General features: G+C 42.6%; 1 protein-coding gene across 1 annotated transcript in view; it reads right to left on the reverse strand.

The window, feature by feature from the left end:
• The window catches only part of ephb3b (eph receptor B3b), a gene marked incomplete at its 5' end in the record, with an annotated part of 61,563 nt that extends 47,786 nt beyond the window's left edge, over positions 1-13,777 (reverse strand). The window contains one exon of the mRNA XM_080473707.1: positions 13,714-13,777. Coding sequence (XP_080329833.1) covers positions 13,714-13,777 — 64 coding nt within the window. The remainder of the gene's footprint in view (positions 1-13,713) is intronic.
• Between the last annotated feature and the right edge of the window lie 809 nt (positions 13,778-14,586).

Here is a 14,586-nt window from a genome sequence, read left to right on the forward strand (position 1 = left end):
CCTATATGTTTTGACAGCTCTTTCAGTTTTAACATGATTATCTTGTTATCGTTTGTGACTAAGACACTTCAATACAAGGATGAATCTAGTCCGAAGGCAGCTACAATCTGTGGTAACATGCGATGTTGACCGTGGCTCACAAATAAAAACAAGAAGGTCGTCCAATTCAAGCAATGGTTAACTTTTTCCATAACTAACCTAGAAGTTTCCCCTACTTACCCACCTGCATTTTAGTGGCACTTATAACACCGCCTGTGGCAACCTTAGCTAGTTAAAAAATAACAATCCCAGTGTTTATGCCTAAGCTCAGGCATTAGCACATGTGTTCAGCAGGGTTCAGTTTTGTTGTGGCCTGTGGCAATAAAATCTGAAGGGAATAAACAAAAACGAGGTGCCAGTTTGTTTTTCCCCTCCACTTGCGACATTGGAAACGAGATGCACCAAAAATATCAGCATGTTTCCATCCAGCTCAAATGTGTTCCATCTACAGTACCTTCAGAAATAAAGAAATACGCAAGTTGAACGACTTGGTGGTCCAAACGATCTAGGTGGGGCTGGTAATGCTCCAGCGACAGGGCGTGGATCAGCACCAACCTGATTAGTCATCAGCCTTGACCCTGGACCAGCCATAGCGGGAAGAATACAAATGAATCTCCGGGGCTGCCGGCCAATAAATCTTACTCAGGACCAGTGTTTATGGGATTCAAACCGCACCACACAAGGCCGCTTCACTGACCCTCAACAGTGACTTCATCATTAAAAGGAAGGGAAAAACGCTTTTGGACATAGTGTTGACTAAATGGTAGTTTCAGTAATTACAAGAAGTGATGCAATGCTGTTGGCATATACCAATTATTAAAGGTGTTATGGAGTCAGCAGTAGGCATCTGTTGTGTTTCAACACTTGGAACAAGCCACTGATTAAAAGGCAATACTCCCATTAATAAAACAACAAAGGTAATTCTCCGAAGCCCATGCTTCTTGGATAAAGTGTTAATATTGGAACTATGTGAAACTTATTGTTGCTTTTCTTCGTTTAGATGTCATCTAATGACTATTGAGGCTGAACAAATCCAGGCTGCTCTATTATTGGGTTAATGAACAGGTGAGGAATTACTTAGACAGATGGAGATGGAAATTGATTTTTTTTAAGTGTTGCCTCATTATCCCATGTGGGGCACTTTATCCAGTACCACAGAAACACAACACCATGCAATGTTGACCGGCTGAAGTCAAGGTCAGGTAGGTGTTATAGTTTGTTGTGTGCATAGACCAAAATGGGGACCGGCGTTCTAGAATTGTGTGGATGCTAGGCCATTAGTGAGGGACTAATTAGGGGAACCAAGTGGTTTCCAGTACCGGTCGAAGCCAAGATTCATAAATAAGTAAGTGCAGGGGCAGCTTGGTCGCTTAATTAACAAAGCGTGAAAAAAGGGCGTGAATCCCGAGGGACACAGACCCAATCTGGTTGCAAGGATGGGCTATCGGCAGCAATCCTGTCTATCTTAGTGGCATTGATTGATAGCAAGCCAAATTGAATCTCTAATCATCGCCGTCCTTTTAGGTCGTTCAACCCTTGGGATTTACAGAGGCCAAAAGTAGCATGGAGGGTAATGCTTTTGTATCCCTTTTCTGACACTGGTGGCATAAACACACCACCCCCACAACCTTTCTCTTGTGCTCACTTGACCATCCCCATCTGGCCAGGGGTTATATGACCCCGGTGTGAGTTCTTGCTCTCGCTTTCATGTCTCTGCTGATTGTTTTCACACTCGAAGCTGCTTGGCTAGGTATTTAAAACCCAGACACCCCATGCAACTCACACTTAGACACCCTCTGCCACCTAAAGCGACATATTAAGTTACAGCCCACTGAGGCACTCTTGCCTTTCTTTATAGTCGCCGTTCCTTCTGAACTAATCTTTCATATTGTCCAAACTGTCAAGCGAGGAACATGTTTTGTGAAAGAGCAACAATGGCTCGTTGAAAGAAAAGCACATGTCAGACCTGTCAAGTCAGTCTGTGCTTTTTCCCCTCCGTTTTGGATACAGAACACCATTTGGCTTTTTCTGAAATACGAAAATCAATTAAGTCAGTGGAACGGGAGGAAGTCATCTTCACAGTCAAATGACTATCAAGTGGATGACAACAATAGGTCCAGTGAACACATCTGTCTCCCAGACGTTTATTGTCATTGTCGCAGTTTTGATATCGTAAGGGAAGGACATAACCAACAATTGGAAATAACACACCAGTTTCAATTTACCGTAACTGTAGTGCAAGAGAAGGGAATTAAAGAAGTACTGGGCAAAGAAGCATTGATAGGTAAATAGATAGATAGATAGATAGATAAATCAATAAATAAACAAACAAACGAGGGAGTCAAGAGCCGAGTGGGGAGTAGCAGTGTGGGGAGATCATATGCTACAACCAGACAGGTAAACGGTACAAGGCAGAAAGCTTTTAAAGATAAAAGATTCCTCCAGGCAAGTTCCTGTTCAAGGAATAATACTTTCTGGTTGACATGCATGCAGGAAACCTAATGAATTTGGATCACGATTAACTTGTGCATCATCATTGAAAGTCTACATTTGTACAATTCGTGTTTTTATACCAATAAGAATAGAAACCACAGAAAAATCATGGCTCTATATGGTTGAAAACTGACACCATTTCTGCCGATTTCAAGCAATTTTAACTACATGAATAAAGAAAAATCACATTGCTCATCAATTGGTAAGCTTTAGATCACAACTCATGAGACTTGTGTTTGACTCACTTAGTCCCTTTGCTGCTTATTGAACTCTGATTTATTTATTTTTTCTTCCATCTGCCATTGACTCCCCCATTCTGGCAATATCTGAGACTGCATCTTGAAATTGTCACACAATGTTTCCATTGATTGCCACTGGCTTGGTTGTCAGCTTCATTAAAAAGCCACAGGCAGATTCCTTCCAGACTACATCAAGGCATGGGATTTTCATGTGGGTGCAAGGTGAAAGTGTGCGCGCAAGATATCGAGACGGAGGGTAAGAGTTAGTGAAAGGCACTGGTGGAATGCAGTGGATCTCCCTTCTCAGGTGAAATCCTGTATTTGGGAGGAAGCTGCATGGTGTGAAAGTGAATACTTGGACGATAGACTGGTGGCAAGACTCCAAGTCAGGAGATTACAGTTTCGCTGCTCGGATGGATCTCACAATTTCAAAACCTACTGCTGCTTAGCACGCCACGCTCCTTCCGTCTCTTCTTCCGCTTCCTACCTGTCTCTACTCATTCTCGCTTGCCTAACGTCAACTCAGTTGACCTTGGCTCCCCGCAACCTCTGGCCTGAATAGTTGCTTCGCTCAACACCTTTTGAAATTAACTGGCAGGCCAATAAACAGAACTGAGTAGTTTTTCAAAGTGAGAACCCCCTGAACCCTCGGTACTCTCCCTCCTCCTGTATCTCCGTGAGCTCCAAATTCGAGGGGCTTAAATAAGTTATGACCTCTCTGACTTTGACTCAGTGGGAGGAGGCATGGAGCCGAGCAAGAGTTGGACTGCGCGTAGACATGGCTCATGCAGCCAAGTTAGTCGCTCAAACTCTAACTAAAGCTTGGAAGGTTCATTCATCCTAGCAGAGAGAGCATCCCGTGACCTGAAATCCACTGCCAGATATCTTTTATTGTCATGCACAGCATTTCAAATCCATCGTGCTCAAGTGTGAGTCTTGCAAAAGGTATAAGGAAGATCACCATATATAAACTTATTAAGATAGATATACTGCTTGGTTTTTTTTTTCTTTCTTTTTTTTAATCCCTTAACTTCTCTATTTTGACACACATGCAAACACAATACGACACACCATCAGGATGCCACATTTATGGGGATCCAAAAGGAGGAGTCTTTGAACTGTCTGAATTTTTAAAGCCCCTTCTTCTCCTCACAATCTCTGAGCTCCCCTGCTGCTCTCTCGGGACAAGGAGAAAAGCGCTGATCGATTGGCTCTGACAGGAATGAAGCAAATGGAACAGGCTGATTGATTCATTAGCAAAGAGGTGCATGGACATGAGCGTTACTGCTCAGAAATGGGGGGCAAGGGAGAAGGTTTTTGTGGGTGATTGTGTGAATGCATATGTACTGAGAGGAGGTAATGTCTCTGTGTGTGTGCCTCAGGAGAGAGAGGGGGGGGGGGGGGGGGGGGTCAGAACGGAGTTCCATAGGGTGTGAGAGGGGAAAGGGAAGCTGTTTATGGCCTGACTTGGCACAGAGGGAGGGGGTCAACCAATATTGTCCGGCGCTTTCATCTGGCTCATTGCAATTAGTCATTCACAGCACTTCTTGTCAAATCCCTACTAAGATTACACCTAACAAGTACCATGTCAATCCAAAATGGACAGAAATGTATATTTGAACAAACACGATTATACTTTCAACCAGGAGCTGAGTTTACATGGACGTAAAACCAGAGGTACTGACAAACACGTCGAAAGTAATACTACAAAAATACGGGGTACAATATAAAAATAAAAGATACATGCAGTAAACAGCAGCTGTCAGGAGATGACACTGTTTTGGAAGAACAGACTTCCTAGCAACAGGGAAATGACACATCTGTGAACTTAAAGGCAAACCCACAGGGTGGCCTGTCCTCCCCTCCTCTGTCTGCTGCTGAAAACACACATCATAGGTGTTATCTGTGTTGCATACACACACTAGTTTATAGCTGTCTGCCATCTACCAAATGGGCAGGTGTTAGGAATGGCTAAAAAGCGACACGCAAAAAAGCAACACCTCTACATTTGCTAAATTGCCCTCATGAATTGCCTTGAAAACGGCCATTAGGGCTTTTTCGACCCACCTCGCACTGTCCTCTAAATATTGCACTCACTTAAACATTAAAGCAACTGTGTCACTGAATCTCGTTTTGGGTGTTAGCTGAGGTTAAATATATGCCCCCCACAGCTGGCGGTGTCTGGGGGAGGCTGCCGCGTGGAACCGTAGAGATTATGTAAATATCTTGACAAAAAAGGTCACATTTGATTGGAGTTCCTGTCACTGAAATGTGTTGGATTCACCGAGCTCAGCAGAAGAGTGCGTTAAAGACGTTCCGAGTAAATTTGGTGAACTGTTGATAAGAGAGCTGGGGACGCTTAAATCTGCTTCTGTTCTCGAGGAGACAAGAAGAAAAAGGGAGAAATATTTAATAGAAGTGGGGAGCACTCCTCTTGCCCGCCGGCCTTTTGAAGTGCAGATGAAGTGCAGGTGGTGAGTGTTTTTGACACCGTGGATGAGAAGTGGGACAGAATAAGGTGTAACGGTGGGCTGCTGGAACACTGTATTCACTGTGAACGGGAACACTCAGCCACAGATCCCTTACCAAGTAAAATATACATCATTTAAACACTTCTGTCCTTATATGTGCATTATGGTTAATTACGGTGGACACGTGGGCCCATCACATCAGTCATGACTTCAACTTTTCCTTTGAGGCAGTGCCTATCATCACACATGCGTTTCCTCGGGACGGCTGCTTGAAAATTAGCAAAAGCTGTTGGCCTGCTTTTGTCAGAAGCAAGGCCTGGAGCTACGCTGTCCGCCTCAAAATGTCTAACCATTAACTACCCAGCTATGGTGAAACTCAACAAAGAGCTTCCTTTCCCTATTTCCTGCATCTTTCTTTTTTTTTTTTCTTCTTCTTATATTTAACAAGAGCAGTGAAGTCTAAACCCAGGTAATGTGTCCTTTCTTCCTTCCTCGCGACACACTGTTTTACAGCTGTGTCCACTCTCCTAACAGATGTAACCGGCCACTTTTAAAGACAAATATCAAAGATCACTTTCTGCTCTGTTGGCAAAAAAAAATTTGTCCTGAGAGTTGGTGGCTCGTAAAGAGCTACAGACCGCTGCAAGGAGAAGTCTGCCTTCCTAAGCTCCACCCTTTAAACCTTTTGAGCTCCTTGAACTGTGCTGCCTTCTCCTGCTCACAAAGTCGCAGAGCAGGATAATGGCTGCCGTTTGTTAATAGACTCTCTTAGTCATCTTTCGAAAGCTACATGCAAATACTGCACAATGCAAGTGAGGGCAAAGATCCTTCAAATGCATGTCACAAATCGAGGCTGACAGTGCTTTTGACCTGATGTGTTTGTTTCAGTATTTATGTGTGTCAATGAGCCATGAAAAGTTGCACAGCTGGTCTCTCTAAATATACTCGTGCCTTTACAATATATTCTTTTATTCACCACTGGAGCTCAATGACCCATGGAGGCTGATTAGATGAGAAAAAAACTATTGTTAAGAAAGAAAAATACATATTTTCATACACCCCTCCCCGCACACACACACACACACACACACACACACACACACACACACACACACACACACACACACACACACACACACACACACACACACACACACACACACACACACACACACACACACACACACATCAAGATCATCCGAAGAGACTGTGTCATGACCTCTAGACGGGGGTCACGTGACGTGGGTTGAGCATGGGCGTGTATTTTCCAGGCACGAACTCACAATCTCCTACATTTTTGCAAGTGAAAATTTCTGCTGCGCTCTATAGACGTCCTGTGCAGACAGGATCTATAAAATACCCACTCTGATGGTCGTTAATATTACGTCAAACATGTCATCAGTATTTTGGTTCAGCTCCGCTGCATGAAATACCCATCATCAATCTCCACACTCATACAGCGGGTATAAGCCTTATAAATTTTTTTCCCAATGCGAAAACACCTAGCAGGTTAAAATGGAGTAATATACATGCAAGAGAGTGGATATTAAATGGTTTCCCCTACGCACGGCCTAAAATCTGAAGAGCTGAATTTGAAAGATGTTCGCTGAAACTTTGTGAAATGAATGTGCGTATGGACAAACTACTCCACCATGCACACACACTACACACTGCAAATGCTCAACAGCCCCTTTGCAACCTCTCACACACATGTACAGACACACGTATACGCTTTAACCGCACTGCGCAGCTGTATCACCCATATTGCTCTTCCTGTAAGTGCAAAGTTTCTCCCTTACTCTCTTTCACTCCCTGTGTTTCTGTTGGTCTCTGCCTCTCTCTTGTTCTGCTTGGCGAACTACCGACAGCAGCAGTGTGTGTGGGTGTGTGTGTGTGTGTGTGTGTGTGTGGTGGGCAGGCCCGGACACACTCGCCCTCCCCTGCTTGCTACTCTCTGACACTCGGTGTCATCCCACAAGGCCCCGCTGGTGGATGCCAGCCGAGACGGCACATATGCCATATCCAAAACTGCCAGATAAGAAAACAGTTGCACATCGGATACAGACCCTCCAGTGTTTTCTGTCCATTGAATCACATTTTTTGAACCACCTCTCATAAAGCTGTGGTCCGTTTACATTACTGCCATAGGCTCGTTTACATTAGCATTAATATACAGCTGAGAGCTCATTACATTTAGAGAACAAATAACTGTAAAAGCATGATTATGTCTATCAGTGTCTGAATGCAGTAATAAAAAAAATAAAAAATAAAAATATATATATATACATATATATATATATATATATACATATTCAACTATGGTTCAACTTCAATTAATAGGCAACTAAATCAATGTTATTTGTTGTACATATTTATTTAACTTTAGTAGAAATGACGACAATAGTTTTACATAACCGAGACTAATGGCTTGAACAGTTACACACAGCGTCTCTAAAATGGTTATTTGTTTTGAGTAATAATATATGCTACTCAGATGTAGATCTTGATACCGACATACACTGTATCATTGAATTTTGAACTTAGAAAGGATTTTACCATACAGCAAGATGAACAAATACAATCACAGTGTATTCTGATGTATTTCTCTCGGCAAAACGGTTAGTTACTGCTCATTAATCTTACTTCACACAGAAAACGCTGAGCTTTCTTTATACTGTTAAGCATAAAACAAACACATGAAAACTGTCTTGATGACATCATATGTCTCAAACTTGGATTTCTCTTCAATAACAACCTCGTCGGTGCTGTGCAACAGAAGAACCTGCTCTGAAAACCTGTTCAGGCTTTATCCCTGCTGCTATATTTTCATCGTCATCTTCATCTGCTCCCTGCAGTACAGAGGCTCTGGAGGGCCTGACATGGCCGCTGCTTGTCTACATGTGAAATTCCAGCTCATTGAATCTTTCCATGCCGCCATTTGAGCCATGAGCCATCAGTTGGTGTTGCATGAGTGCGCCTACAGGCCCGATGCATCTGTAAAGTCTGTCTGCTCCGTTGCTCTGTAGGTCCCTGATCCAAATCCCCCCCCCACACACACACCCTCACACACACACACACACTATGCCACCCCAACTCCCAACATATCATCATCCACCCCCCTCTTCTTCCTGAGTGCCTTACGCCAATTTGAACCTAAGTCAGAGTACATCTGTTCAACATGGCTGCAGCCTTGTGTATGACCCAATGACTGGCTGGGATCCCTGTCGAGGTCGATCTACCAGGAGACTGGCAAGAGTGATGGATTGGCACAGTTGTTGTCGCTTATGTCTTTATAGGTTCTTTCATTAATCATTGAATTGAGTGTTGAATTCCCTCAGCCTGCATTGCTGTACTTTAAACTTTGTAGATGTTGGAAATTCTTTACAACATCAGGGGCAAAGTTTAATCATTCAATAAAAATGATATTATTATTATTATTATTACTATTATCATTATTAATATAATAATAATAATAATAATAATAATAATAATAATAATAATAATAATATTAACACATATATATTGTTTTAAATTTAAATTTGTGTTATTTAAATTTTTAGTGGCTAATAATAATAATAATAATAATAATAATAATAATAATAATAATAATAATAATAATAATAATAATAATAATAGTTGTAGTAATGCATTACTGACGTTAGTCCTTGGTGCATGGCCATATTGCAAATGAGGCAAACTCATCCTTCACCCCGACAATTGATTCAGGAGGCATTGATAAATATCCTTATGAATTGGTAATTGCTTCGAGCCAGAAGACCACTCGGCAGTCTCCTGAATCAAACCTGATTCTGCGCTTCAAAAGGCTGAGCAGGGCTGATTTACTCGATCAATAATTGTGCATTAATTGAGACTTTTAATGTTCTCTGTGTTGTGGCTGCCCCTCTATCTCTTGTTTCATCTTTACCGTCATTATCCAGTTACCGCGGGTGGAGCTCGTGAAATCGGCCACTTCAAAGTTTGAAACGTTAGGTAGATTAAATTCTATTCTATTCTATTCTATTCTATTCTATTCTATTCTATTCTATTCTATTCTAGATAGATAGATAGATAGATAGATAGATAGATAGATAGATAGATAGATAGATAGATAGATAGATAGATAGATAGATAGATAGATAGATAGATAGATTGATTTCGTGAAGATCCACCAAATACTACATCGCCCCATTAGTAGAACTGAAGAAGTGGGTTTGCTATTATTTTGCAAATTCACTTTCACGCCTCTTCAGCAGTTTCCACTTGCTTTTGAATGGTCCGTGTTATAACCACTATAGAGTCACTAATACTTCCCTTTGTCTCCTCAATGGCGCTCTTAAATACATTTGTTCGGTAATTTGCTTGTGAATGTCATTCAGGGGTGCTCCTGAAGTCAGGTTTGACAAAGCAGCTCCAGTCTGACTCCCGTTCGGGCCACACAGGCTGAGGCTGCGCCCTCTCACCATAGCGCCGGCAGTGTATGAAGGCCCCATGGACAGAGAGTGCGCCGGGCAAAATGGCCCTATTACTCCCTTTATCATGACGGTTAATTGCGTTTTCGCGAGACGAGACCGAGCCGAGCTAGTCAATGGGTCTAAATTGGATCTTGTAGGGGCTTTTTCTTAATATGAAAGGGAACAAATATCAATCATGACTCAGACATGACTATAATTGCGCATTAGTAGACTTTGAAAATTAAGCATTTGCACTTTTTTTTTAAAATAATGGCAGGACAAAAGTTCCACAAGCACACAAGCTGTCACCTTTTGTAATTCCTCCTGTGTCCTGCAACATTTCAGTTAACAAAGTAACTGGTGTGCTCCTATTCCAAAATTAACTCGCTTTGCGCGGATGCTGTTTGCTGTGACGATCACCCACTGGAAATATTAATTTCATAATTTCATAATGAGTACGAAGGCGAACAGGGGACCTCCCCTGCCGGTGGAGGAGCGAGAATAAATCGAGAGCGAGAGAGTGAGTTTGATGAGAAATGTGCCAATTGAAAACAGGCACAGGAAAACTCCTGTGGAGGTGTGATCTCACCCACATAAAAACATAAACATGTGCGCTACAAAAGCCCCGCTTGTGCGTAAGCGCTCGACGAAATATACAGCCATAAATAGAAAGGATAACACGGAGCCTGAGCGGGGGGACCCTGAGTTGGAACTAGTAGGTTTTCGTCTTTGAAAGCAAATTTAGAATGGTCTGGGTGGAAGCTTAATGTTTAAACTGCACCCACAACAGTCCTTTTCTTATGATAAATTTAGGTGGCACACACATTAAACTAAACTCAAGTAACTTAATTCAGTTCAAACTTATCTCCAAGAGTCGAAAACCAGCAGCTTTTCAATAAGAACACGTTATTAAACGCAATATAAAGACGTGATTGCGTTAATGTAGTCCGGTGCGTTAAAAAATACCCTCTGGGAGAGACAGTGGGCATCGGAGCGCACTGCCCATTCAGTCACACTGCCTTAAATATCATTAAGGTACCCGGAATCATACGTGTACCCCGTTTTTTCTTTTCTTTTCTGTGCTTAAGTGCCTCCATCACAAGTAATTTACACCGAAGGGTAAGTAACGAGCCTTTGCGCCATACGGGACTGTCATCGACGCAATCTGTCTCCACAGCACACTGACAAGCAGCACAAAAGTTCACCAGCTGAAGTATTTCTTAAAACTACTGGGGAATACCAGAGCCACAACTGTATCAGAACAATCATCTTTATATTAATTAAAAAATATAGAACATTTTAACTCGATTCACCGAAATGGGAGAAGAGCTGAGAACGTTAGAGACTTGAAAGAAGCAAAAAAAAAAAAAAAAAAACAACAACCAAGCAACAAACTTCTATTAGATTATTTTAGAAATAAATAAATAAAGAGCTGAGATATCGCATTGATTTGCGCAAGTCAAAACACTGGTATGAGAACAGAGTTTTCTGCCAAAGTGTTCTATTCTCTTATGGGAGTCATTGTGCCACATTGAAGGCGCCTAAGTTATTTGGGACAAATTCACATTTCACAGTTTGGAAAAATTTTTTTAAAGTTTCAATAGAGATCAGATATGGAGGGGGCAAACTGAGAAAGTGTAGAGGAAACTAGAGACAATTGAACTAAAATACTGAATAAAAGGGAAGCAAAACATGAATACGTAAGGAGCTTCTCCCTTGAGTTGTGTGACCCGGAGCGACGCACGGTGGGCCCGGGTTAAGAGTCCCTCGCAAGGTCGCTTGTTTCTCCCTAACTTGACATAAACCCAGATATCCTGGAAGAAAGTTCAAGCGGTGACCATAAATCACTCTGCTGTATTAAAAGCTTAGGTTACCCCCCCCCCCCCCCCCCCCCCCCCCCAGCCAGGTCAGTTGAGTAAAATTTATTGCGTCACTTATGTATAGAATAGATTGCTGTAACGAAAAAATATCAATTTCCAACGAGTGCGTATTGAAAACTTGCCACTGCACTTTTCAAAAAACACCCCACCTACACACACACACACACACACACACACACACACACACACACACACACACACACACACACACACACACACACACACACACACACACACACACACACACACACACACATCTTCCCTTTCTCTCTCTATCTGTTCGCTGTATGTGTATATTTCACTCAAGCTCTTATTTTCAGCACAAAAATCCTCTTTCCAAACCAGTCAATGAACAGTCAGACCATGTGTTTTAAGTCAGCGGTTCCCAATCGGGTTCGGTGACCCACAGGGGTCACAGGGAGCGATCCAGGGGGTCCTTTGGAAAATAAAGGGGCTACAGTTTTGCTCGTGGGAAGCTTGGATTTTGGTTCTTCCTCTCGTTTTCCACTTCAGGATCTGGGACCAAATAAGTCACCTTCGCATCATGGCAAGTCGAAATGCAGCCGACTTCAGACGCCTGTTATCTATAGGAACTAACAAAACAACGAACCTTATCAGATAAGCTTTACACTATTTTCACCCTCTGGTACTCGTTTGTTTCCACGTCTGGTACCGACAGAGGAAGCAGCTGCACGGGGCGCAATTCAGTGAGGATGGTGATTTCAGGAGAACTTCAAAACGGCGACTGACGTTTTCTCAAATATGGGATCAAGAGGTGTAAGGACACATCTGACTTCATCCAAGATTAGTTTTACCAGTGTCATAAATAACACCTCACTCTACAGTAAAGCTTTATTTTTTTTTTGACAATTGTTCTTTTTGTCTTTTCAGTTTCTGAGTATTTAGTGGAAAATGTTATTTCCTTTTCAAAACAGTATAGCAAAGCAAAAAGGATCTTACTTTAAAAAATGTTATTGTCATTTGGTTTTGTTTGTCAATATGCAAATTTACCGTAGGGGGGAAAACACGTAGACAAAGGCATTGTACGAGCACGTCGTGAAATAAGCTGAGAAAGAAAAGCGTTTCCTGAGCCACTGGCCCACTGTCCTACTTTCCTACTGGCATCACAGCCAACCGGGAGCCTCGCGTGCACTCCAGCACTTACAGTTTAAGCTTAGGGCCTCCTTCAACCTTATTAACACTATTGCTTGTGCCTGTTTGCTAAACACAGCAGTGATATATTCTCACGACTTAATGGGGGGAAAAAATCAGAAAGGTGTTTCCCTATCTCTCTGGAATGAAAGACAGATTGAATTTCTCATTGATTTTACGCACTGCTGACATCGACACGCAGCTTAAACAGATGCCTGTCAATGGAAAGAACTGCTGGAAAAAAAAATGGAAATAACACTTAAGGATGTGTGGGAAAAGATAATGACGCCTTAACATTGATAAATGAATGGGAACTCGTTAGGAATTGAAAAAAGGAACGCACTAATCTACGCTTACAGGCGTGTTGGTTATTACACTACATTTACAAAGCATGTCTTTTTTTTTTTATGAATGTGGTATCGTGCAAGAAAAAAAATGTATGCTCATTTTGTTTTCATCAGAAGTGCAGTTAAACCCATCCGTGGTCCAGATGTCAAAAGGCCACACACACGCAAACAACCCTAAAATACACGCGGCCGACCTGAGGGAAAGTGGAGGGAGGGAGCCGCGGCTCCCCGACGAGATCCAGCGGGCAGCTAATTTCTTTTTAAGTGACGAAGAAAGCCCAACAGCCAACAATACCTAATCGTACAAAAAAAAGAATACACAACTATCATTGAAAAGGATGAGCTCCCGTTTAAGCATGACAATTGCGCACTGAAAGCCTGTGCCTGCCACAGCTTCTCCGCAAGCCTAAAGCCAATAATGCCATTATGGATCCCTATAAAACAAGCCAGATGGCCACTTTGAAACCTAAACGTTAGTTTTAATTGTGAGGTGACGGGAGACAAAGAATTTGGCGATTCTGGTGCTCGGGCTTGGGGGTGCCAAGCCTGCGAGGGGCATGGGTGCAGGATTGCATGGAAACGCAAGGAATACAAGCAGTTTGCAGCGGATCACTGAGCGGTCTGGAGAAGGGATTTCTTACCTTCAACGGCGGACACCACGCGCAGCAAGAGGCTGCATAAAAGCAGAAAGTAATCCATTGTCATAAAGCGGTCAGGTCGGACATGTAAATAGACCCACGAGAGAGAGAGAGAAAGAGGATGGGTCCGATCAGGCGCTCCACGCACCCACAGTCCCGTCCCAGTCTCAGCTGTGTCAAGTCTCCAGGATCAGAGTTGCCCCCATTCACCAAAACAAGTATAAGGTGAAAATTGGGGGTAAAAAATACCCGTGGTGTATAAGAATATAAAAGAAAATATATAAAAAAAAAAAAAGAATATGGAAGCCCTTCTTTCTCGTTCAGACGAAGAGCATTCTTAAATCAGAGAAAATACAACGGACACCAGTCTCCCAGTCCCTTCCTTTCCCGGTAAGCAAATAAACTGGAAACGTGTAGTCCGGTCAGTGGTCACCATCCGGAGAATATTTCCAGCAGCCGCCTGTTTCACTGATACGCAATAAAAAAAATAAAAAAATAAAAAAAACAACAGCCTTCTCATAGACTTTTCCTCTGTCTGTCAAAGCAGAGACGGAGATCGCCGGACTGGTGTCAGAACCATAGTGTTTAGTCCCACGTAGGCATGTGCACGCTCGACGTGCGTCCCAACATCGAGTGATATATTCCTGTATAGAAACCCCGGCGGTTTGACGAAATTTATTCCCTGAGCGAATTTTGTCGGCTTGGTGCTGCTGCTGCCGCGTAAAACGCGTCTGCTTTTGCTTCGCTCGGCTTGTGCACTGGAATGAGGCACACGGCTGTAGAGAAATAAGAGAGCACAGTGAGAGAGAGAGAGAGAGAGAGAGAGAGAGAGAGAGCGAGAGAGAGAGAGAGAGAGAGAGAGAGAGAGAGAGAGAG

The sequence above is a fragment of the Lipophrys pholis genome, assembly GCF_963383615.2.
Source record: "Lipophrys pholis genome assembly, chromosome: 10".
Taxonomy (NCBI): Eukaryota; Metazoa; Chordata; class Actinopteri; order Blenniiformes; family Blenniidae; genus Lipophrys; species Lipophrys pholis.